The 27,356-nt window shown below is 37.5% G+C and overlaps 1 protein-coding gene across 1 annotated transcript in view; it reads left to right on the forward strand.

Annotated features, from left to right (window-relative positions):
• Positions 1-84: 84 nt before the first annotated feature.
• LOC106867999 (scavenger receptor cysteine-rich domain-containing protein DMBT1) overlaps positions 85-27,356 on the forward strand; it is a 47,077-nt gene continuing 19,805 nt past the window's right edge. Inside the window, exons 1-23 of the mRNA XM_089358100.1 lie at positions 85-207; positions 3,494-3,512; positions 6,214-6,361; positions 6,890-7,053; positions 9,192-9,336; positions 9,520-9,683; positions 10,360-10,504; positions 11,297-11,460; positions 12,655-12,799; positions 13,110-13,273; positions 13,525-13,669; positions 13,996-14,159; positions 14,698-14,842; positions 15,623-15,786; positions 17,059-17,203; positions 18,013-18,173; positions 18,890-19,034; positions 20,674-20,837; positions 22,380-22,524; positions 23,433-23,590; positions 24,661-24,805; positions 25,193-25,350; positions 27,096-27,240. Coding sequence (XP_089214226.1) covers positions 85-207; positions 3,494-3,512; positions 6,214-6,361; positions 6,890-7,053; positions 9,192-9,336; positions 9,520-9,683; positions 10,360-10,504; positions 11,297-11,460; positions 12,655-12,799; positions 13,110-13,273; positions 13,525-13,669; positions 13,996-14,159; positions 14,698-14,842; positions 15,623-15,786; positions 17,059-17,203; positions 18,013-18,173; positions 18,890-19,034; positions 20,674-20,837; positions 22,380-22,524; positions 23,433-23,590; positions 24,661-24,805; positions 25,193-25,350; positions 27,096-27,240 — 3,365 coding nt within the window. The remainder of the gene's footprint in view (positions 208-3,493; positions 3,513-6,213; positions 6,362-6,889; positions 7,054-9,191; positions 9,337-9,519; positions 9,684-10,359; positions 10,505-11,296; positions 11,461-12,654; positions 12,800-13,109; positions 13,274-13,524; positions 13,670-13,995; positions 14,160-14,697; positions 14,843-15,622; positions 15,787-17,058; positions 17,204-18,012; positions 18,174-18,889; positions 19,035-20,673; positions 20,838-22,379; positions 22,525-23,432; positions 23,591-24,660; positions 24,806-25,192; positions 25,351-27,095; positions 27,241-27,356) is intronic.

Genomic DNA, 27,356 nt, shown 5'->3' on the forward strand with positions numbered 1-27,356 from the left:
AGTTCCATTTCAGATGATTTTAACAACGGTTTAAAAAAATATCAATGTTAATTTATTAATGCATTTGAACAAGTCTGTCTGTTCATGGTTCAAAACGTTGCTTACTTTATACTCAACCTGATAGCATCTTACACTGGACAAGAACTGCAGAATCTTAAAGCTTTTGGCTCGGAAATGAATTTGAAGAAAACCGAAGTTATGCTACAGGTTTGTCCTTGGAAAAGCATAAATGAAACCAAAGATATTAGTAGGAGAGGAAGAATTAAATATGGTGTATATACCGTCATGGTAATCTTGAAGCTCCTTTGTAGTTCAGGTTTGGCTCCATTGGGAAGATGGTTCTCTTCACATATGGCCTGAAGGTGAACCTTGCTGATGTTGAAATATTTGATTGGCAAATGTTCTGAAGCATGTTACAAGCATTTCCGGCTTGGTCCCTTGCAGGTAAAAAGGACCCTTCTGATAAGAACCTACCTCTGATTAATGGTGCCTTGTTTTAAAGAATTCATTAAGAACTTGTGTGTGGTTTCAAGTTTAGGCTCAGGAACAACATTTTTGGGGGGCTGGGGTTAGGGAAGAGGAAGTCGATTACATTTCTTCCAGTACTTGATTGGTATTTATTTTACTGGCCCCAAAAGGGATGAAAAGCAAAGTCAGCTTTTGCAGAATTTGAACTCAGGACGTAAAACTAGAAGAAATACCGCGAAGCATTTTGTCTGTGTTAACGATTCTGCCAGCTCACCGCCTTAAAAAAAGAAAGAAAAAGCTTTATAATAATAGAATATTATTGCATTAAGTCTCATCAAACATTTGGTGTGTTAAAAATTTATTGAAGCATACAGGCTGAGTATTTCGTTTGAGGGCAGTGAGCTGGCAGAGACGTTAGCACGCCAGGTGAAATGTTTAGTGGTAGTTCATCTGTCACTATGTTCTGAGTTCAAATTCCACCGAGATCAACTTTGCCTTTCATTCTTTCGGAGTTGATAAATTAAGTACCAGTTGCATACTGGGTCGATCTAATCGACTGGTCCCCTCCCCAAAAATTTTGGGCTTTGTGCATTGAGTGGAAAAGTGTATTTCGTGTGAGAAATGCTTACAGAATGTTTAGTAAAGTAGTGAAATTTGTGCAGTTTGGACTCAATTCATTGGTGGACAATACCTTAAACTTTGACCATTTAAGTAAGATGTGTAAAAACATATTTTGCAGTTTAAAATTTGCCAGAAGACAGCATTATCAATTACTTATCATTTTACGTCGCATTTCCAGGCTGGCATGGGTTAGACGGATCATCACATTTCTAATCAGTTCTTATTCAGAGCTGCTACTATTACCACCACCACTACTACTACTGCAATTAGCATGACCTCTGCCACCACCAGCTACTTCCACTGTTATCTTGACTATTAAATAGGCGATTATTCCTGGTTGCTCTCCAGAAAATGCTTGTTGATCATGTTAATTCATGCCAGAATTCCAAGATAACACACATCCACACACACACCTATTTACATAACCTTGGATGCTCCAGTGGCGATGTCATATGACAATTTCAGAGTTATTTTATCTTTACATCAATTCGTAAGCTTTAAGGCCACCAATTTGGAAAATCTAACATCAAAACGGTAACGTAAATCTCCAAACGATAGCCATAAATATGATTGTAATAATAGTAACTGTGATGGTGGTGGTGGTGAGTATGGTAACGATGTTTCTAACGTAGGTAGAGGGACAACCAGAACTTTCAGAAGAAAACAACCGATTTATCGATCCCAGTGAGTGCTTGAATTCGTTCTTTATTTTATCGACTTTGGAAAGATAAAAGGCAAAGTTGACCCCAGACGGTATAAAAAAAAATAAAGAATACTGCACAAAGCTTTACGTTTGAACCTCTATCGATTTTGCTTGTCTTAGTCTTAGATTTATTATTTGCCACAAGGGCGACTGATAATATTTTCTACTCTGGGCAAAAGGCCCGAAATTTTTGGGGAGGTGGCCAGTCGATTAGATCAACTCCAGTACGCATAATTATTGGACAAACAAAAGCTACCTGCCCTTCCAAATCAAATGAAAGTGATGGTGTGAGCCACGTGATGGACTCAGCCGATTATTGGATCCGTCCTACGCGCGATAATAGTTGCTCAACATAACTCCACAGAGGCGCAGCTGTGGCTCTATGGTAAGAAGTTTACTTACCAACCATCTGGTTTTGGGTTCAGCTCCGATGCATGTGTCTTCTACTATAGCCCCGGGTCAACCAAAGAGTTGTGAATGTATTTGTTCTCGCTCATACGAAATTACTCACGTGCCTACATATCGTGAGTCTGAGAATCTCTTCTGCAGTCGGACACCATCGAAGACGTCGTCATAGAATGCATTAAGGACAAATCAGTATGTTAAATAGGTGGTTGGTTTGAGTCCTTTCCAGTGAGATTCATCATGAATCAGATTAACACGATGAAAAGTATAAAAAAATATATCAATCTGAGAGAGAAAGAGAGACTGACACTGGTAAATAGACAGGTAAGACGTCAATGAGGATAGATAAAAGACGTCTACGACCATTGACAAGGTGTTTGCAGACCCGGTACTCGAAATCCATTGACAGTTTCAGATCTATTGGAGCAACGGGATATGCTCCTATCTCTGGAGTATGGCTGAATTTGGGTTCTTGGGGAGAGAGCAAAACTCCTTAATTTATACACTACAAATGATTCCTATATGTAGGACAATAAAAATCTGCAAGATCTTAAGGTTTAGAAAATGATGACCAAAACAAAATGCTTTCCTTTACAACCTCGCTGCTGAGCAGGTACCGGTCAAAATTAATTTCAAGTTAAAAAGAGAAAAAGAATACACACACACACACACGCATACATACACATACATACATACGCATATACTTACATATGTATGCACTACGTATGTACATACGCATGTGCATACATACAAGCAAAAATCCCGTTGTTGATGTTGAAATTCCAATGAAGGAGCCTTGAATCTAGGTTAGAAACCAGTTCTTTCTCTATTGGCGAGAAATCTTCAAATAAAACTGAATAACAACATACATATATACATAAATGCACAGTCATTGCCCCCCCATCTTTACAGATTATTGCCGTCACCATTGTTGTTCTCGTTGTCAATGGCATTTCGCACTTGCTGCCCATGACCTTTCAGATGACTCTTCCAGTCCCGCTGCAGATCTGCATGGTTTAGAGCAGAGGTTCTCAAACTTTTCGGGCCACCGCCCCACTCATGGCCACATAATACCCTCAGCGCCCCCAAGCCTATTTTTATGTATCAATAAATATTTTATACTTTACTTATATATATATATATATATATATATATATATATATATATATATATATATATATATATATATATATATATATATATATATATATATATATATATATATATATATATATATATATATATATATACTATGAATCATTTGATATCTAATTTTATATAATTTGTATACAATAGGCACAGCAGTGGCGGTATGGTAAGTAGCTTGCTTACCAACCACATGGTTCTGGGTTCAGTCCCACTGCGTGGCACCTTGGGCAAGTGCCTTCTACTGTAGCCTCGGGCCGACCAAAGCCTCGTGAGTGGATTTGGTAGACGGAAACTGAAAGAAGCCCGTAATATATATATATATGTGTGTGTGTCTGTGTTTGTCCCCAATGAAAGGAACCTTGGGTCTAGGTTAGAAACTAGCTCTTTCTCCTTCGCAAATGATCTAGAAATAAAATTAAATAGCATACAGACAGATAGACAGAAGAACAAATGACTACACTGGGCTTTTTTTTTTTTAGGAAAAGAACTCTACTAGCTAACATACAAACTACAAATACAATCCGTAAATGGACAAGTAAAAATATGGAAGACTTTCTGAAGTGCGAAATATGAATTTGTTTTTATCTATATTCCATCGGTGGAGCTTTGTAACTTAGTTAGAAATCAACTCTTTCCTTACAGGAAGACTTCAAATAGTTAGAAATAGAAGAGAACACACATACATACATGCATACATTCGTACATACATACATATAACGTGTGAAAGAAAGGAAGTGAAGATAACATTGAAGTAACGAAGAATAATAGTCTAGAAAGAAGGTGAGGAATGAAGAAAGACTAATATTAATGAAATGCAGCCTGAAGGTGAGGAATTCTGATGTATTTATTTATTCCTGTAGATTAGCACGCTTTGTGAACACGATCTCATCTCTGATCACACATATATATATACAGTTGTCCTCGTTGAGTTGCCATTCATTTGTAAAAATGTTGTTCAGTCTGATGACTCCGTTTACGTTGTTCCTCGCCTTGTCGATGGGAATATCATCAAAAGCTGTTGAGCCACGTGAGTGATGTTTTTATCCTTTTTTTTTTTTAATTCTTTCTACCCTTCTTGTTTCTTCGTCTTTTTAAATCTGAGGTCTATCATGACCCCTAAGATTCATAAGACCAGAGCTTAACTCGATTTCCGGGGCATATAAGGAACTGACATTACAACACTCTCCTCTCTCTCTCTGAACGGGACGCCGGTTCGTCCCATGGTTAGCTTCCCAGTTATTGTTTGAACTCTTTTACACTGAGTGAACTGGAGTAACATGAAATGAAGTGTTTTGCTCCAAGAACACAATGCATTGCGCCATTCAGAAAACAAAATCATGTTCTTATGATCGTGAGCGCAACACCCTAAAACCACTACACCATATGCCTTCACTGATTTTAAATCGTTCTTCCATTATTTCTTTTTCGTTTTCGTAAACCCAAAGCTAACTTTTGTAAAATTTGAAATTTATGAAAGATGGTGAACTGGCAGAATCATTGCAGTGCCGGAAAAAAAGCCTAGAGGCATTTCTTCCAACTTAACATTCTGAATTCAAATACCCCCGGGGTTGACTTTGCCTTTCATTTTTGAAATAAGTACAAGCTGAATAGTGAAGTCAATGTAATTGTCTTATTCCCTACGCCCCAAATTGCTGGCCTTGTGCCAAAATTTGAAATCAATATTTCAAATTTATCTTATTTAGCAGAGAAACGCCGTATTTTTATTTAGATGGAATATCTCGCTATCTTAAACAATTTCCCCGGTAGATCGATACATATTCCCGGTAAGATGAATTGAGATGTAGAAAGTTGAATAAAGCGACCTAACTTTAGTGGATATGAACGTGTGACGCCTTAAATTTGCTGCATGTATATGTACGTAACAGATGAAATGACTTGCTGATAACAACGTTTGATCATTTTCTTTCATTTATTTGAAAAGGGGATCTTTCCCGAAATATTATAAGATTATTAAGCAACTTATGTACGCTAATACAATAGGTTTATCTTTATTTTCACTTATTAACATCATCATACATGTTTTGATTAACTTCTCACCAGTATTGCTCATAGGTTCTGTTTCATGTTCCCTCGAATTTTATAAAATTTATTATGTCAAGTGTATGTGTGTGTTTTAGATTGATAAGTAGGAAAATAAATATGTACCCTTATGAACTAAGCTTAGGTTTCCACAAGTTTTCAGCAGCCTTTCAAGTGCTTAGAACTCTCCTGGTAATCCTTGCTATCCCTAAGAGACAAACTTTCAGTAGGAGTTCTACCGGGAATTCTAGTCCAATCTCTTTCAGCCATTTGTCTTTTATCTTTGCTTACTGTTCCAAACGCACCAATTATTATAGACGCGACCTTTACAGTTCTCATACACCAAATTCCTTCTATTTCAAATTTTAAGGGATTGTTTTTTTTTTTTCGTCCTCTTTCTTTTCGATCCTGGAATCAAACGGGCATGATGGGTCGATTATTATTATTATTATTATTATTATTATTATTATTATTATTATTATTATTATTATTATTATTATTATTTAAAACAGTTTCATTCAGCGTGCTCGTAGGCTTTGGGCTGCATCGAACCAAATCAAACCGTTTCAAATAATGATACATGTAACTCCTAGTAAATGTATTGAGTGCTTCTTTTTTTGTGCACACACCCGTACGTCTCTGTGTGTGTGTGTACGCGCACGTGCAGTGTGCAAGTATGTCTCTTCTATTTTTAATCCTTTAAATTCTTCTTCTGAAGAAGGAACTGATGTCAAACAAAGACACAAAACTCCGTTTTCGGTATGTAGATAACATAAACAATGTCAGATTTTAAACCTAATATTCATTCTACACATGCATCTTTGTAGTTGAGAAAGAAAACATAAGACTTATTGGAGGAAGGACTCCAGCAGAAGGTCGAGTTGAAATATATTTCAATGGCAGCTGGGGAACAGTGTGTGACGATTCCTGGGACGACAGTGATGCTCTGGTCGTATGCCGAATGCTTGGATACAGGTAAGAAGACGGAGATTTAGTAAAACTTTATTTTAACCTGTCTACTGTGGTTACTTCTGTAAAATGCGAGATACTTAATAGAAAACATCAGGAGCACAATAGAAAACTCGAGTGCAACTTATACATGAAACACAACTAAATCTATGAAGGGAAAAAATTTTGTACCAAGATTTAACATTAAATCAGGAGTAACCATATATATATATATATATATATATATATGTGTGTGTGTGTGTGTGTGTGTGAACGTGTCTGTTAATCCAGACACGCTTAAATTCTCCGGTTTTTTTCTCCCCTCGTTCTTTCTGCTGAAGAGCATAGGCTCAAAATGTCAAAGACTATTCCGTTTTCCTTGAGCATCAGACTAATACACTTCTCTCTGTCTTTTGTTTTACGTCCAATTTTGAACCATATATGTATATGTGTGTGTATGTATGTATATATATATATATATATATATATATATATATATATATATATATATATATATATATATATATATATATATATATGATTTGTAAATTGCAGTGATGGTATAGCCTACAGAAAGGCAAAATTTGGAGAAGGTTCTGGACCCATTTGGTTAGACGAGGTACAATGTGATGAAACAGAATACAACATCGAAGATTGCCTTCAGAACGCTTATGGAGACCACAACTGTGACCATTCATCAGATGCTGGTGTTCTTTGCAGTATGTACTTTCCTTTCTTTCTAGCTTACATAACTCCAGATGGGGCGCCGCTCTTTATGTGTGCGAGTGTATGCACACACACACACACACACACACACACACACACACACACACACACATTTATATATACAGGAGGATACGCATGCCCTGTCTTCTGTATGCGTGTTTATTTGTGTGTGTGTGTGTGTGTGTGTGTGTGTGTGTGTGTGTGTGTGTGTGTGTAATCCTGTTAGCGAGGGGAAAAAATAGTTTGTAGCATGAATTTATCACAAAAATAAAGATCTTATCAGGACATGATACTGTCATTGTGCGGTCAAGCTGGTACTTGAATTTATACAGCTATTCACATCATTAACCCTATCTCAACACTGGGAAAACCGAAAATTAAATCTACCAGCGTCACTCAAGTCTCTTGACTGTCGTTATCATAATTAATCTTGATAAATTTGAGTTACTCTTTGTTCTCATAATTGGCTAGCTTGTTCTGAGAAACACGGTTGTAGAATATATTCTGCTTACAAAAATATTTATATTTACATATAGATTATATATTCATGAGATTATGCTTTGGACTGCTTTTTGACTAGCTAAAGTACACATGTGCATCAAGCATGTGTGTGTGCTTGTATGGGTGTGTTTATATACATGTGTGTGTGCGCATGAGCGTGCATGTGTGCAGGTGAGTGTTCGTACCAGTGCAAACACGCTATCTTAAACATAGCGTATGTCACTGACACTGTGTTTCATGTGTAGTGATTTGTTAAGCCATATTGGTGAAGATATATATATATATAATGTAGTCATTGGTAATGGTCGGTCAGAAAGTTACGATTGGTTTCCCTTGTATTATTGCTCTTAGCAATATAGGCGACTCATTTTACCCACTAGTCAGAGGCACATAACCTCTTTATTAATGGAGACAAGAATACAATCTTGGTTAGTATAGTAGTGAAAACAAAAAGCCCTGAAATGAAATTCTTCGAAGTGAAAACCCCTTCTGAGAGAAACAGAGTTATCTCCTTTTGAATGTTCCAGTTGTGTTCGAAAAGGGTGAGCGCATGTGCGTTTTCCATTCACTAGTCAGCAAGCGGGGAAGCTTACTTGTTTTCCAACACAAATTTCTTATCATGAGGGCACAAACTAAACATCTCAGTTCTTGATTTTAAGCAAGCCTCTGGATCAAGCGAATTCTTTTAGGATCTTTGCTCTTTCGGCCAAGCAAAGTTTGTATTGTCTGCTTTCATTAAGATATGGTTAAGGCTTCCATTTAAGGAGCTTCCATTTAAGCTTGTTTGACGTCTCTCTTCTTTTAAATGTTTGATGTCTCTCTTCTTTTTAGGTAGTTAGGCAAAGATGTAACGTTACGCCTCTCTAGGATCTTAAAAGAGTACCTGTGTTTATTTAGTGGCAGCTTAAAAGGGCCCTCCTTTACTCCATTGTATTTTGTGTATGTGTCCTTATGTTTTTGGTGCTGTCATTGTTACTGTTACTGACGGACACCACCTCTTCCTCTTAGATCATAGCCTTGGAGCTGCATCGGCTGCCTACTGGGCACTCAGTGTTAATCCTACATGTCTACGCATCTTGTCTACGTGCGGCATTTAAGGGCATTCACTAACATCTATTTTACACTGGCCACACAGCTGAATGAGACCCTTATGCTGTGTCTGTTAAATAATCGTCCGTACCAATGGGATTGCATAAAATGGGCCCCTGCGCCATTAGAATCCATATATGGAGCGCCATGTTAATATCTAAGGGGCCCATCCCCTCAAGTTTGAGAATTTTTTATTCACTCCTGAAAGAATGCATTAATTATTTCAGTCTGGCTGTGTTTGTAGACCGTTGAAAAGAATACTTTTTAACAAAAAAAAAAAAAAATTAAATTATAGCATTGTAGTTGCAGGTGGACCACCTTAGTCTCCTGGCAACCAATATCTTTAGACCCAGCCTGCCACTGCATACACGCACGCACACACACACACACACACACATACACACACACACACACACACACACACACACACACATTGCGTATATTCATAAACATGTGGACATAGGTGGGTGCCTAACTTTCACTCTGATAATATTCCGTTTTTTCCATTTTTCTCTTTTCTCTGAATGATACCTCCACATAGAGCACGTATCTGTGCGAATGGTTGGCAGTGACAACAAATTCGAGGGTCGTGTGGAGGTGTTCTTTCATGACCAGTGGGGTTCCGTATGTGACAGCAGTTGGGACCACAACGATGCTTTGATTGTCTGTCGAATGTTAGGATACAAGTAAGTGACAGCTTTCCTTTTAACTTTCTCTCAAATATGACTATGTACACACACACACAGATATATATATATATATATATATATATATATATATATATATATATATATATATATATATATATATATATATATAAGACTTAATAAAGTATTATTACCAATATTAAAAGTTTCCTCTAATTTCAGTGATGCTTTGGTGAAATCAAACACAGACTTTTGGCCAGGCTCTAGTAAAATATGGTTGGATGGACTGAGATGTTCCGGAACCGAAGATTTTCTAGGACAATGTCAAGCTGAACCATGGGGCGTGCACAACTGTACGCATGATGATGACGCAGCTCTCAAGTGCAGTACGTATTGTAACGTATCTAAGAATGTAGGCAATGTGTGCATGTGGTAGTTTGAATTTTTTTTCTTTTAGAAATGGCTGTATGTGTAAGAAGCTCGCTTTCCAGTCACGTACTTTCGGATTCAGTTCCACTTGGATAAGTGTCTTATACTAAAGCTCCAGCTGACCACTGCGTCATGGATGGATTTGGTAGATGGTAACTGTGTGGAAGTTCATTGTATATATATATATATATATATATATATATATATATATATATATATATATATATATATACACACATGTATATGCTGAAAAAAGGAAGAGAAGATATCTGTGTAAGTGTTAAAAATATATATAAGGCAACACAGATGGGCATGTTTTAATTAATGCATTAGCTAATGATTAAGAAGGATGAAAAGATTTTTGACGTTTCGGACGTATGTTCTTCATCAAAAGAAAAATAATGAAAAATAAAAGAATGAAGAAAGGTGTTAAGAAAATTAAAATGAATGGGCAGGGTAGGTGCAGAGATGAGTTAGAAAGGAAAGATTGATTTGGTAGCTCTACTGGTCCATCAACCCGAACACTCATTTGTGAAAGTCAGCGAAAAGTCTATCCATATTCTCATTCATATGAAATAAAATCTGTTTTTTGTGATCCTATAAAATTGATAGTTTCCTAAATTTAATTTTCAGTGAATATTGCTGTTAGACTTGCCGGAAGTGAAGATAAATCAAAAGGACGTGTTGAAGTTTATTATAATGGAGAATGGGGTACAATATGCGATGATTACTGGGATCACAGGGACGCAATGGCTGTGTGTCGCATGCTGGGATACAGGTAGACAATGTTTGTATTCTTTAATGTTCTTTGAGAAACCACTTTTAATACAAACTCTCTCTCACACACACACACACACACACACACACACACACACACACACACACACACACACACACACACACACACACACACAACAGTATCAAATAGTGAGAAAGGATGCGCAACACTGCATTTTTGGAATAAATGATATTCTTTATTTGTTCTGCTGTTTATCCATAAAGTGTGTGTATATATATATCATCATCGTTTAACGTCCGCTTTCCATGCTAGCATGGGCTGGACGATTTGACTGGGGACTGGAAAGCCAGATGGCTACACCAGGCTCCAATCTGATTTGGCAGAATTTCTACAGCTGGATGCCCTTCCTAACGCCAACCACTCCGAGAGTGTAGTGGGTGTTTTACGTGCCACCGGCACGATGGCCAGTCAGGCGGTACTGGCAATGGCCACGCTCGAAATGGTGTATTTTACGTGCCACCTGCACAGGAGCCAGTCCAGCGGCACTGGCAACGATCTCGATTCGAATGTCTTTTCACGTGCCACCAGCACAAGTGCCAGGAAGGCGACGTTGGTAACGATACCGCTAAGCATTTTTCTGGACGTGCTAAGGATTCTGCCAATTCGCTGCCTTAAAATATATTCCAAAAATATAATATGAAAGACAGACTAAGAAATTTCTTTGTGTTTTTTTTGTTTTGTTTTTTTTACAAGTATTATCCTGTGTGTGGCTGATGAAATTTTGACAAAATCATTAATATTAATCAATCACTTTCATATAATTTGTTTCAGCGATGGCGTTGCATACTCCAAGGGGAAATATGGTACCGGTTCTGGTCGAATATGGCTTGACAATATGAATTGCACAGGTAACGAGCCTTCCATTGCAAGCTGCCAAAAGAGCCTGTGGGGTGAAAATGACTGTCGACATGCAGAAGATGCAGCTGTCGAATGCAGTATGTAGGAATTTATAGCTATACTGCATTGTATTCTATTGTACATAAATGTAATCTGCGTGTGTATGTGTTTCATTATCTATATGTACGGGTGCATGTATAAATCATTTAATATACACGATTTACAAAAGAACTGCTAATAGCTTCATGTTTTAGAGATACAATAAATTGGAAAATTTATATAATAATCATGTGTCTCCAAGCAATCTTTCAGGCTCAATGTGTATTGTTAGGTATATTAAAAACCAGGGTGGAGGCGTAATGGCCCAGTGGTTAGGACTCGCGGACATAAGATCGCGGTTTCGATTCCTAGACCAGGCGTTGTGAGTGTATATTGAGCGAAAACACCTAAAGCTCCACGAGGCTCCGGCAGGGGATGGTGGTGAACCCTGCTGTACTCTTTCACCACAACTTTCTCTCACTCTTTCTTCCTGTTTCTGTTGTGCCTGTAATTCAAAGGGGCCAACCTTGTCATACTGTGTCACGCTGAATATCCCCGAGAACTACGTTAAGGGTACATGTGTCTGTGGAGTGCTCAGCCACTTGCACGTTTATTTCATGAGCAGGCTGTTCCGTTGATCGGATCAACTGGAACCCTCGACGTCGTAAGCGACGGAGTGCCAACAACAATAAAAACCAGGGTGCTGATCTATGAGGGGGGAAAAACGAGAAGCAAAACACGAAGGAAGTTGATGAAGAAAGTGAAATGAAAAGAAAGAAAAGTAAGAAAACCAAATTCTTTGTCATTTTTGTCTGAGACAATTATAATTAATTTAGCTGATGTAGAATAATACAACAGAAATTTTTAGCAAATGCTGCTCCAGATCGAGTAGACTTTGGCCTCGCAGACTTTCGCCTCTTTTCTGTTATATTAATTCTACACCAGGTAAATTAATTATGATTTCTACAGACAAAGAGGATGAAGATTTTGATTTTCCTTCTTCCTTTCTTCTCGATTTGTAAATATCTCATCATTAAAATGGAAAAAAAATCGGAAAAATCACTGTAATTCATGTTTTTCAAATATATAATGTTCCTCATGTAATTAATATTACTAATTAAATTATATTTCCTCCCCAAATGAATTAAATATGATTTCCCTGACTTATACAATGCGTGTCTTATTTCATAATACTTGTCTTGTTCATATTTATTTGACTAACATTGGAAAAATGTTCTAATTTATTTTCGAAGAAAATATATCAGTACGTCTGGTCGGTGGCAACAGTTCCTCAAATGGCCATGTGGAAGTGTTTTTCAGTGGACAATGGGGTACTATTTACGATTCTGATTGGAACCATAACGATGCCTTAGTTATTTGTCGTATGCTGGGATACAGGTATGTGGCTCTGGTCGCGTAATTAATTATTCTATTCTCCATTCTCTCTCCCTCTCTCATCTCTTTCTCCCCCCTCTCTCTCTCTATCTATCTATCAATCTATGTCTTTGTCTACAAAGATATATTTATATATGTGTGTATATGTATACATATATACATATACATACATACTTACGTACATATGTATGTATGCATACGTATATATACAATCACATAATATACACATATATGCATACATACATATATGTATGTATGTTTGTATGTATGTATGTATGTAATGTGATTTCGCTCTTTATTTGTCTGTTTGCAGTGATGGAATCGGCTACAAAGTGGCAAGGCCGTTTTTGGCATTTGAACCGTTATGGTTAGACAATGTGGACTGCGATGGGTTTGAGATGTCCATAGACCAATGCAACAGAAGTAAATGGGGAAGCTATCAGCAGATAGTTAATGAAAGAGTTGGAGTCCATTGCCGTAGGTTTCATATATATATATTTTTTTTTTAAATTATAAAGATTGGGAATTAACGTACGATTTTGTAGCAGTCTGTATTGGTCTCTCAACACCTAGAAATTATATTTAATAAATATTTATAAATTGTACTCATCTGATGATGGGATATATATAGAAGAAGAAGTGAAAAAGACAGAAAGTAATTGAAGCTGATTTTGAAATATAAGTGAAAAAAATCGAAGTATCATTGTTTGTTTTGTTTTATGTTGCAGAAAACATCTCTGTACGACTCAAGGATGGAAACTCATCGGGGAATGGACGTGTAGAGGTGTTTTTCAACGGAGAATGGGGGACAATTTGTGATGATAACTGGAGTAACAACAATGCCTTAGTAATCTGTCGTATGCTGGGCTATAGGTAGGTCACTTTCTGTTTTTCTTTTTAGATATTGTCCAAGGTGCTGGCCGACATACATATGTATTTATTTCGTTATTGCCCACAGGGAGCTAAACATAAAGGGGACAGACAAGAACAGACAAAGAGATTAAGTCGATTACATCGACCCCAGTGCATAACTGGTACTTATTTAGTTGACCCTGAAAGGATAAAAGGCAGTGTTTCATATTTATATAATGTTTTTGTGAAGTGATATACGTATAAATACACACGTATACTTTGTTATTGGACCAGTGTGATTGCATATAATCAAGAAGAATAAGCTATATTAATATTGTATTTTGAAGTAACGCCGTGGCCTACAGCAAAGCCCACTTTGGTGCCGGCACTGGACAGATATGGCTGGACAATGTGAATTGTACTGGGACGGAATACTCCCTGTCAGAATGCATGAGTAATCGATGGGGACACCATGATTGCGAACATAATGAAGATGCGGCTGTCAACTGTTGTAAGTATTTGACATATTTAGTTGGTAAACTGTTCTGGATTAAATTACGTATTGGCGGTTTAGGCCTGTCTTTATATAAACAGCATGAAAACAGCATAAATACAACCGACACCAATTGACCTTAGCTTATCAGTAATATTATTCTGTTACAACCTACATTATGCAACTCTTTAATAATGGAACGATGTCGAAGAAATGATTTATAACACACACATTATTTATATTATTACAAAGATATTGCTGAATAAAATATGGAATGAAATCGGAGACATAAATTGTTACACACTCAACATTTATATTATTCCTGAGACAATTGCTCGATGAATTATTGAACGTATGCATGTGTGTGTGTGTATATATATATGTATGTGTATATATGTGTATATATATATATATATATATATATATATATATATATATATATATATATATATATATATATATATATATATATATATGTATGTATGTATGTATGTATGTATGTATGTATGTATGTATCTGATTTTTTAAAAGAATATTCTTCATCTCGAATTTTTAGCAACCATTTCTGCCAGAGTTCAAGGAGGCGAAAGAGATGGAATTGGTCGAGTGGAATTATTCTATAATGGTAACTGGGGCGCAGTTTGTAATGATAGTTGGGACCGCAATGACGCCCTTGTTATATGCCGGATGTTAGGATACAGGTATAGTATATCATGTTATCTTAATCATTTGATTTTTTTCTTGTTTTTTTTTTTTGTTAGTCTTAGAAAACAAACAACAAAAAGATATCTTCAAATTGATGAGGTTTTTGTCCTTGGGTAAGAAGAAACATCTTTGTCTTACATGCTGCATGATCCACGACAATGTACAGCCTTTGTGGCACGGTGGCTAGTGCATCTTCCTCAGTGATCCTGAGAATTATATCAGAAAAGCGCAACGTCATAGGGGCGCGGAGCCTCCCATGTAGGGCAGGTCAAAGGACAGCGGTCAGACTAATATGGGGTGGCTCTTCTCAGAAGTAAAAATGGGTTTGCATAGGGTCAACGCATCATCATCATCATCATCATCATCATCATCATCATCATCATCATCACTACCGGCAGACGAAATATTGCTAAGCATTTTGCCAGCTTGTTGCCTTGTGATAATAATAATGATAACGATGGCTTCAAATTTTGGTTCAAGGAGAACAATTTCAGGGGACGAGGCAAGTCAATTACATCGACCTTAGTGCTCAGCTGTACTTATTTTATCGACCCCGAAAGGATGAAAGGCAAAGTCGACCCAGATGGCTTTTGTACTCAGAACATAATGAAGGACGAAATGCTGATAAGCACGTTGCCCGGTGTGCTAACGATTCTGTCCGCTCGCCAACGTTGTTACATTGACAAATATTAGCACACCACAAACACACAAATGAAAATATAACAGCGATAACAAGGTGAGAAACATATTCACACATGATTCTTGTTTATTTGTAGCGATGGTGACGTCATATCCAACAAACTGTTTGGAAAAGGTTCTGGTAAAATATGGCTTGATGAGGTGAACTGCGATGGAAGTGAAAGTTCCATTGAACAGTGCGATTTCGATCCATGGGGAGTGCACGACTGTGCCGAAGATGGAGAAGCAGCAGTTAATTGCAGTAAGTGTTTTATTAGTCTTATTTATGAGTAGGTGAGAGACGGAGAGAAATGTTAGTGCCGTAGACAAAATGCTGAGCGGCATTTTCTCTGGCTCTTTACGTTCTGAGTTCAAATTCCTCCAAGGTCGACTTTGCCTTTCATCCTTTCAGGGTGGGCAACATAAAGTACCAGTCAAGCGCTTTGGTCAATGTACTCTACTCAATATGCATTCTACCGTCCTACAAAAAAAAAGCAAATTAGCTCTTAAATATACCAAATGATGAGATGGTCATATTTGGAGAGCTTTTGATAATAGGTCTGTTCGATCCGGACTGACCTGAGACTAAACAACAACTTATTGAATTGTGTTAACAATAAAGATTCAACTCCTTAAATATTACTTCGCTTTTCGTAAATGCTGATGGTGGTGATGATGATGATGATGATGATGATGACGATGATGATGATGCCTGAAGTTACATCAATAGAGTCTTCTAATACAGTGCTTCTCAAACTATCTGATGTGGCGTACCAGCAGTTTTTTTTTCTCCCAATGTGTCAGGGACTGGTAATATTTTTTAGTAATGTTAATTTATACCAGAAACGATATATACAATATGATGGCTTGTTGCCAACTTAATGTGGCAGTCCCAGGAAAGGGAAGAATGTTACTGTTATTTAGCCCCAAGAAATACTGTTTCTTATTTCTTTATTGCCCACAAGGGGCTAAACATAGAGGGGACAAACAAGGACAGACAAAGGGATTAAGTCGATTACATCGACCCAGTGTGTAACTGGTACTTAATTTATCGACCTCAAAAGGATGAAAGGCAAAGTCGACCTCGGTGGAATTTGAACTCAGAACGTAACGGCAGATGAAATACCGCTAAGCTTTTCGCCCAGCATGCTAACGTTTCTGCCAAGCTCGCTGTTTCTAGTTGGCTATGCAACACAAGTGTTCTGTCTCCTTAAGTTTTCAAATAGAGGAGATATATATATAATGAATATATTAAATGGGAAATATATATATATATATATAATGCATATAATAAAGGGGAGATATATACATAATGAATATAATAAAAGTTGATAATTTTTTTTTATCTTATATTTATTTTATAATCAAATAAAACAATATTACATAAGCATTTTATAATGTTTGCTTCTTTTCTGGAAATTCGCCGTGTACCGGCAGCTGATGGCTCGTGGACCGGCGCCGGTTCGCAGACCACCACTTCGAGTAGCACTGCTCTAATACATAATGCTGTTTTTTTTCTTTTTCTTTTACTCAGCTCACATCTCAGTAAGACTTGTCGATGGACTAAATTCAAGCGAGGGACGTGTTGAGGTTTTCTTCAATGGCATGTGGGGTACTGTGTGCGATGACCAATGGGATCGTTTCGATGCATTAGTCGTATGCCGGACGCTTGGATACAGGTAAGAAGCCTTTCATTGATATCTTGCGTCAACGAGTGACCATCTAGAAATAACAACCAAATCTGCCTCAAATCCACTGTGAATCTCTGTACACTGTATTTTACTTTTAAAGCTAAATTTGCGCAATTTTTTTTATGAGATTGTGATTTTTCTTCATCGGTTCACTTTTTGCATAGAATTTCGTCAGTTTTTCTGTTTGTTTTGTTTTGTTTTATTCTGTCTTTATTTTATTTTATTCTGGAGGCGCAATGGTCCAGTGGTTAAGGCAGCGGACTCGTGATCATAGGATCGCGGTTTCAATTCCCAAACCGGGCGTTGTGAGTGTTTATTGAGCGAAAACACCTAAAGCTCCACGAGGCTCCGGCAGGGGATGGTGGCGAACCCTGCTGTACTCTTTCACCACAACTTTCTCTCACTCTTTCTTCCTGTTTCTGTTGTGCCTGTAATTCAAAGGGTCAGCCTTGTCACACTGTGTCACGCTGAATATCCCCGAGAACTACGTTAAGGTTACACGTGTCTGTGGAGTGCTCAGCCACTTGTACGTTAATTTCACGAGCAGGCTGTTCTGTTGATCGGATCAACTGGAACCCTCGACGTCGTAAGCGACGGAGTGCCAACAACATGAAACACAGCAGGCGCCATTTAAATTGATGTATAACTTCCTAGAATCCAAATTCCTTCTGCAAACTTCGATACGAAAACACCAAACACTGCTTATCAATCAATCAATTATGAAATCTTTATTTTGAACTTTAATTGTATATATTTACTCTTTTCTCTCTCTTTTTTTTTCTTTCTTTTATTTATAGTGATGCTGTGGCCTTTTCAAAAGGATCATTTGGTGAAGGAATAGGGAAAATATGGTTGGAAAATTTAAATTGCAAAGGAAATGAGAGTTCTATCGGCGAGTGTGTTGACTCATGGGGGGGCACGCAATGTCATCATTGGGAAGATGCTGGAGTTCGTTGTTGTTAGTATTTTCCGAATAATTACCTCATCAATAAGGGTGATGGATTTGGCAAACTCGTTAGATTATCGGAAAAATTGCTTTGCAGTATTTCTTCAGGACCTTAACTGAGTTCAAATCCCACAGAAGTCAGCTCTGTCTTTCTCCCCTCCTAAAATGCACTTGCAGTCAAGATTACTGAAAGCGTGTGAGAAACCTCAAATTTATAGAAGATAATTTGAAAGCATGGCATTTGGAATTGTCCTTTAGATTAGCGGGTATGCGACGTTTTGGCACAGCTGTTTTGGCACCGCCAATGTGATGCCACTGATTCAATGCTGACATATGTGACATTGGGGTGGTTGGTGCTAGGAAGGGCATCCAGCTGTAAATACAGTGCCAAAACAGACACAGAAGTCTGGTGCAGTCTTCTGCCTGGCTGGCTCCTGTCAAAGCGTCCAACCCATGCCAGCATAGAAAGTGGACGTTAAACGATGATGAGAACGATGGGGACAATCGACTAAACTGATCCCAGAATTTGACTGATACTTATTTTACCAAACCTGAAAAGGTGAAAGGCAAAGTTGACCTCAGCGGAACTTAAACTCATAACGTAAATGCCGCAAAGCATTTTGTCGGATGTGCTAACGATTCAGCCAATTCACTGCCGTATTCGTTATGATAAAAACAATTCTATATTCGTAATTTTTTGTTGTTTTTTTCCCCTTTTTGCTTCTCAGCCAATGTTTCTGTGAGACTGGTCGGTGGTAACAATGAAAGCAACGGCCGTGTCGAGGTGCTCTATAACAAACAATGGGGTACAATTTGTAGTGACCAATGGGATTTCTATGACGCTTTGGTCATATGCCGAATGTTAGGGTACAGGTGAGACAAGAATTCCTTCATTTAAAGTTATTGACGCTCTTTATACGTAATACATGGCTGGTTGGATGTTTTTCTTGAATCCTAGGATTTTAAAGCGCAGTTATCTGGTTTCCATGGTGTATAAATGACTGGGATCACGATATTCTCCCTGAATGGGACACCAGTCCGTTACAAGATTCACGGCCAAGAATTTTGAGTGAGATGGGCAAGTCAATCACTTTGGTCCCTGTATTTGACTAATAGTTTATTCTATGGACCACTGAAAGGGCGAAAGGCAAAGTTGAATTTGGTATGAGTTAAACTCAAAATGAATGTAAAGAGCTAGAAAAAATGTTGATAAGCATTTTGTCTGACGTTCTAAGGATTCTGCCAGCTCGTCACCTTTGGTTGAATGGATATTTCTTTCTACTCTAGGCACAAGACCCGAAATTTGGGGGGGAAGGGGCCAGTCGATTAGATCAACCCCCAGTACGCAACTGATAATTAGTTCATTGACCCCGAAAGGATGAAAGGCAAAGTCAACCTCGGTGGAATTTGAAATCAGAACGTAAAGACAGACGGAATACCGTTAAGCATTTCGCCCAGCATGCTAACTTTGGTTGAACGGATAACGTACTAGTTAAGCAAAACAAAATAACAAAAAAATTGCAGCTTATATATTTCAAAACCTTGTTGTGTGACCAAATCAGTGAATTCTCGTCGGTCAAGACCATTTAGCCTGTAAGTCGGTAACTCAGAGAAGCATATCCTATTTCTGATAAATTAATTGCTGGCCTTTCAAAGTTCAATCCATTTCCTAATGATAAACACCTACCTATCTGCAATTGTCCAGTGACCTAGCTAGTTCTTTAGTGGTTATGACTGTAGAAGACTGAACTGTATGTGTTTTTTTATTGCTTAAAGAATAATTTTATTATAATCCTCTGTATTACTTTCAAAACTCATGAAAAGAGATTTGTAATATACTAGTTGATGGCTGTTGTTATTTACCTGTAAATTTCTTCCGAGTTTTCAAGATTTAAACCAGCGCTGATTTTCAAACTATAGTTAGATCTTAGTTCAGGCCTAACTCTGAGTTTCCGAAATTAACCTCTTAACATATTATTATTCCATATATTTTCTTCAGAGATGTCTAGTAAATATATATTTGAACGAAAATATACATTCACTATACTCTGATGTTCTGTCATTTATTCCTAACCTGAAATACTTCGTTCAGGATGTTATTCCTGTTTTCTATCATTAACTATCAGTAATTATCATTTCTATCAGTAATTTCATAAAAAATCATAACTGATCCAAAATAATTTGTGTACTTATTCCTTCCTTATATACAGATTCAAAATAAATAATTTTAAAAAATACACTTTTGGCATGGAAATTGAAAAACGAATGTGTATGTTAAGAGGTTAAACATACCCACGATGTCACACTACACTCCACACAATAAAATTTTGCATGTCAGAGTGTATAGAATGGTTTCAACTGTCTTGAAGCATGGTATATCTGAAATAATCGACTGAGTAACTTTGTGACATGTTTCTCACAAGGTTACTGAATGAGGGCTCACTTGGACTTCATAACACTAATATTGATTGTAATAGTTTTAAGACGTAAAACACTTGATATGTTTTTGCAGTGACGGAGTGCCTTACAACGGACACAGTTTTGGCAAAGGTTATGGCCCAGTATGGTTAGGGAATGTGCAATGCACTGGAAACGAACGCTCGATTTCAGAATGTCCGTCAAGCTACTGGGGTACACACAGTTGTAACACTTCCAAGGACGCCGGTGTTTATTGCAGTACGTATTAAAACCTAGTTTTTATTATTTAAGTACTGAGGTTTGTAGAGTGGCTGGAATGGTCTGTAGAATGACTGGAATGGTCTGTAGAGTGGCTGGAATGGTTATTTCAGACTGTAGTAAATAAAGTATATAGTAATGTCCCTCTTCGGTCTGAATTCGCACTCACATAGGCTCAGTGTTTTCTTTTATTTTTGTAAAGGCTGATAAAATAAATACTAAACGTTTTAAAACTATAAATTGAAGAGATTGATAGTATAAAAACCAGATGAATAGCTTACGCATATGTTGTGTATGTTAATTTATGATATCAAAATGTGTGTGTGTTTGTGTGTGTGTGTGATAAGAAAAGGGATTAATAAATCCAGGCAGATATCTATACAAAGCATTCAGTGTTAAGCGAATTTGGTTAACTATATCAAAAAATCAGATCCCAATAAATTGAAGTAGATTTAGCACGCAAGGTAATTTTTCGTGTATGACAAGTAAATTCAAATATCGTTTAGAAAATTTTCAAGAAATTCGAAGTATAAGACGACAAGAACAAAAATGGAGAAAACCACATCTTTAATTGATGATTACACCATACATTAACGATGATCATTCTAGCGTACCAGCACATTTAGATTTAGAACAAAAGGATATAAAATACCAGTCAAATTAATATATGCTTAAGGAAGAATATAAGGTATCATTTCAGAGCATCGTACGTAATTGTGCAAAGGTTCCGCAACAACTTGGAAATTTAGATTACATAATCATTCTACTTCATTTACGTTTAAAAGAAAATGTAATTCAACGAATTTTAGTAAATGCATTTGGGATTTAATAGAAAGAAACATTAACTATGATTAAAGTGGTCCATTATTAGTTATGCACCATCGTACAATACTGGTAATTTTAAATGTAATCTTTGCTTTGAGGAGATCTGTTGTATAATTACTTCTAAATTATAATTATTATATTATAAAAGTAATTTTACATTGAAATGTTCTCATAGATATAGAATAACATTTAAATATTTCAATAATAAATAACCCATTAATTAGTTGCTTTTCCAGTAATGTAATATAATATTTTTAAAAAAAATTTTCAGCATATTTAATAGATAGACAACTAATTGTTGTGATGTAGAATTTCTATGTTAATTTTTTTTATTCTATGGTTATCTACTGACGTCATCAAAATTTTAATACTAAACTGACTTTTCTTAGAATATTATATTTCTTCTTAACGCTCTTCTTGTATGCATCCATCTATTGAAGATATTTTCTTTGTTCACTTCGAATTTAGTCCATTTTGGATCACCTTGATAACATTGTATTAGCATATATTTCTGGATATATTAATTTGACTCATATTTTATACGTTTTTTTCTATATCTAAATATGCTAAAGGTGTAATTTTCTTCATTCTTGTTCTTGTTACGTGTGTGTGCATATATATATATATATATATATATATATATATATATATATATATATATAGACACATACACACTTATATATTAAACCTAATTAAACGTTTCTTATTCAACAACAGGAGACGTTTCGATTAGACTTATTGATGGTGATTCTTCTGAAAGTGGTCTCGTTGAATTTCGTTACAATGGTGATTGGGGAAAGATCTGCAACGACACTTGGGGCTTTGAAGAAACTTTGGTAGTATGTAGAATGCTGGGATACAGGTACGTGATTTTCACACACATGCACGTGCACATGATTTTTTTATGGCCGGATGCTTTTCCTGTCGCTAGCTCTCGCTTGTTTCTAAACAAGTTAATATATTTCTATGACAGACATGAATGACATTGCTTGTATGATATAAAACACACTTAAAACGTGGCTCAGTGGTTAGGGCATTCGGCTCACGATCGTAAGATCATGAGTTTGATTCCCAGTGACGTGTTGTGTCCTTGAGCAAGACACTTTATTTCACGTTGCTCCAGTCCACTCAGCTGGCAAAAATGAGTAGTACCTGTATTTCAAAGGGCCGGCCTTGTCACGCTATGTGTCTCCCTGAGAACTACGTTAGGGGTACACGTGTCTGTAGATTGCTCAGTCATTTGCACGTTAATTTCACGAGCAAGCTGTTCCGTTGATCGTATCAGCTGGGACGCTCGTCGTCGTAACCGACGGAGTGCTCCTCTCCTTCTATAACACGATCAGAACTTACAACCCTTGTCTTATCAGAAGAGACAAATGTCGTAACATCTAGCTATGCTATAAAGAGTCAATATACATTTGTGTGTGGGCGTGCATACAGGCCTCAATATGAACATGTGCGTGTGTGTGTGCTTTTTTTTTTAAATTGAACTGTTCTAGAATTTTTTGTTGTTGTTATTGTTATTTAACCCAAGTTCAAAGCCGATTGAGTAAATCAATGATAAAAGACAACCTTGGCTTGATCAATATTTTTTCTTTTGTATATCCGTGTTTACATGTCTAACACATCATTCCTTTTCCAAGAGAGTAGATTTCAAGGGTTGCAATTTTTGGTTGCAATTTCTTTAGTCTTGTGGACGATCAGTCGTTGCTGCTACTGCTGCTGCAGTTGTTGTTGCGTAGCCCTTTTTCATACCAACTCTTATTCCAGTGATGGCGGTATATATACTTATCCCAATGAAATCAACGAGACAGCGGTGTGGCTTGACGATGTGAAATGCTCGGGCAAAGAAACATCTATCATAGACTGTGAGATGACTACTCAGCAGAAAGACAAATGTCCCAACGGTTATGCAGCTATATATTGCCGTGAGTATATTTTTTTCTTATTTTTCTCTTCTCTCAACAACGTGAAAAAGTTAACACAAGATTAATAAAAATGCAACATAATAATATTGACGTCATAAATAGGATGTCGAGGTGGCAGAATCGTTAATGCGCTGCGCAAAATACTTAGCGGCATTTCATCTGTCTTCACGACCTGAGTTCAAATTCTGCCGAGGTCGACTTTGCCTTTCATCCTTTTAGGGTCGATAAATTAAGTACCAGTTCCATACTGGGGTCGATTTAATCGATTGGTCCCCTCCCCCAAAATTTCGGGCCTTGTGCCTAGAGTAAGAAAAGAATGATATTTACATCATAAATAGGACAACGAGATGGCAGAATCATTAACACGCTGGGCAAAATGCTTAGTGGTATTTTGTCTGTCCTCACGTTCTGAGTTCAAATGCTGTTGTGGTTGACTTTGCCTTTCATCCTTTCAGGGTCGATAAAATAAGTATCAGTGGAACACAGGGGTCGATGTAATCGACTTATCCCTCCTTTCTACTATAGCTACAAGAGCTGAAATTTTGGCGGAGAGGGGCTAGTCAATTACATCAACTCCAGTGCGAAACTGGTACTTATTTGAACTCAGAGCGTAAAGACGGACAAAATGCCATTAAGCATTTTCTGCGGCGTGCTAACGATTCTACCAGCTCACCGCCTTATTTTATTTATTAATCTTAACATGCTTTCTTTCTTTACATAAACTTTTCCATTCTTGTCTTTTCTATGTTTTTTTTATGTCTTCGATTCTTCATGCTTTAAAACTCCCGCTTTCACGATCTGACGGCTTATTTTTTCTCTACTCAGTTTTAGACACAGTAAGCTTTTTGTGACAAGTATAATTAACTGTACCTCGTTTATGCCATGGCAGTGATTAAAACACATGAATATGTGCAGCTATTAGCCTTTTACTAATTACATGTGTGTGAGAGAAAGAGATCGGGCAAGAGACAGACAGACAGTGTAGTGTAGTTTTAACGGTCTGTCCATCTGTATGTCTATATATCTGTGTATATTTGTCTCACAATCTTTCATGTTGTCGTTGTGTATAGGAAACATCAGTGTTCGAGTTGTCGATGGACCCAATAAGGCAAGTGGTTATGTGGAGTTGCTGTACAGCGGAGTCTGGGGAACGATTTGCTCTGAAAAATGGGATCGCAATGATGCCCTTGTAATATGTCGAATGTTGGGTTACAAGTAAGTAAATTCTTTTAATTGGATTATTCAACAGGCGCAGACATGGCTGCGTGGTTAAGAGGCCTACTTTGTAACCACGTGGTTTCGAGTTCGGTTTCATTGCGCAGCACCTTGCTCGACGACGGTGTTGGTTTGTTTACGTGCCGTAACTTAGCGGTTCTTCAAAAGAGACCGACAGAATAAGTACGAGGCTTAAAAGAGAAAATAAGGTGCTGGGGTCAATTTATTCGGCTGAAACTCTTGAAGGTGGTGCCCCAGCATGGCCGCAGCCAAATGATTGAAACAACTAAAAGATGAAAGAACGATAAAATGTTGTGTTTAGTCATTAGACAATTGTTGTTTTGTATGTGTTAATGATGTTTATGTCATTGTTTGTTATCTCTGTAGTGATGCCAGTGTGAAAAATAAGAAGAAAATCAAACTAGCAGCAGAACAGATGTGGCTGGGAGAAGTTGAATGCACTGGCAAAGAAAACTCCATCACTGAATGCAAGCACTCGGATTGGGGATACGAATGTTCATACGAGGCAGCAGAGTTATATTGCCGTATGTATCACTGTATTATTTATTCATTCCCCTGCTTGAGACGGCAGCGGAGTTTTTTTTCCCCACAAGAGTTCCAGCCCCCAGTTATGAACTCATTTGCATACAGACAATCAGAGCTCAACTATCAAACTAATTTATGTGACAGGCATAACATGTGATGGACGATAAGATAAGGTCACTTGGGTAAGGAATGACCATGCTTCTTTTCTCTTATAAGAATGCTTGTTCTTGTTCTTGTTTCAACCATGGCTGCCGCTGCGTAGTTATATGTGTTGTTGCTTACTTTGTAAAGCAGTAAGGGGAGAGGGTTGCTAGCGCATGACCCTCTACCCACATTTTTCCCATCCACATCTTTACCATATGGGGCCCTAACAAAATCCGATAGTAGATACAGATGCAAATCTATCTGATTATTTGTCTCCTTCTAAAATCAGGCATAATTTGGCGATCGGTCGACTTACAACACAGTTCTTCGTCTTGAGTTTACTTGGTAGAGTGCGTTTGTTAACTTGACAACAAGGTCAAGGTGAGCTCTGATTGGCAGTATGCAAATGAGTTCATTACTTGGGTCCTAAATACTTGTGGGAAAAAAATTTCATGAGCTGGCAGAAATGTTAGCACGCCGGGCAAAATGCTTAGCGACATTTCGTCTGCCGTTACGTTCTGAGTTCAAATTCCGCCGAGGTCAACTTTTCCTTTCATCCTTTCGGGGTCGATAAATTAAGTACTAGTTACACACTGGGGTCGATGTAATCGACTTAATCTCCTTGTCTGTCCTTGTTTGTCCCCTCTATGTTTAACCCCTTGTAGGCAGTAAAGAAATAAGACATGCATAGCCTTAGCATAGTTCTCAGGAAGATTCTGCGTGACACAGAATGTGACGAGGCTGGCCCTTTGAAATACAGGTACTACTTATTTTTACTTGTTCAGTGGACTGGAACAATATGAAATAAAGTGTCTTGCTCAAGGACACAAGGCGTCGCCAGAAATTGAACTCACGACCTTGCGATCATGAGTCGAACATTCTAACCATTGAATCACGCACTTTCACAAAGGAAACTATTATCATTTACGGAACTCTAGTGGTCTTCGGTATTTTTTGTTATCATTGAATCTGGGGAGAAACAGTGGTGCCTATAACATTTTGTGAGGGCTTTGAAACCTATCTTCAGAACGGTCCCACAGCCAGAATGCTTGGAACAGAATTTACTTAGGTACCTCCGCATCGAATGACATATGAAGCAGTCAAAGTACTCCAGTAAGGTCGGTTAGTAACCACTCTCAGTGCATCATTCCATCGTAGGTCTACCAGCTGAAGGTCCCCGTCGATCGCCTAGTTTCAGATCATCTTCGTCCCCTGTGCCGTTGCTTCTGAGGGCAACACTTAAGAACCATAAAACTGTTCATCTATGGTTTTATAACATGTTTCAGTCAATTCAATTGGTGCTTGCAGCTGGTGATGTAAACTGGGCATTGGTCAGCTCCTCTTCTGAGCTCATTCCTAATAAAGTATTCCTATTTGGTACCTAGTATTTTTAGGAAGCATCTCCAATCAAAAGCATCCAGTTTTTCCTTGATTGGTGTTCAGGTACCATGTTTCACAGCCATATAGAAGAATGGGGTGCAACAGCATAAAACCCCGCTAAATGCACTCACCATAAGTAAGGTAGTGATGTTCAACTTATCAATGATTTAAGCCTACCAGCCACGTATGATCTTAACGTAGTCTCTTGTTTTTAATTTAGGTAACATTTCTGTAAAACTTGTGGACGGTCAAATTCCCTCTGAAGGTCGGGTGGAGGTATTCTACAACAACTCCTGGGGAACTGTCTGTGACGACAGCTGGCGAGAGGAAAATGCCCAAGTGATCTGTCAGATGCTTGGATACAGGTAAAGTATTAGAATTTACATGGAAATTGCTGCATAGATATTTGGTTTTAGGGTTATATCGTTATTAGAAACGTACTGACTGTTAGAATTAAATGAGACACTACTGGTTAAAGTAG

This window comes from Octopus bimaculoides, chromosome 9, assembly GCF_046866305.1.
Source record: "Octopus bimaculoides isolate indiv1 chromosome 9, ASM4686630v1, whole genome shotgun sequence".
NCBI classification, from domain to species: Eukaryota; Metazoa; Mollusca; class Cephalopoda; order Octopoda; family Octopodidae; genus Octopus; species Octopus bimaculoides.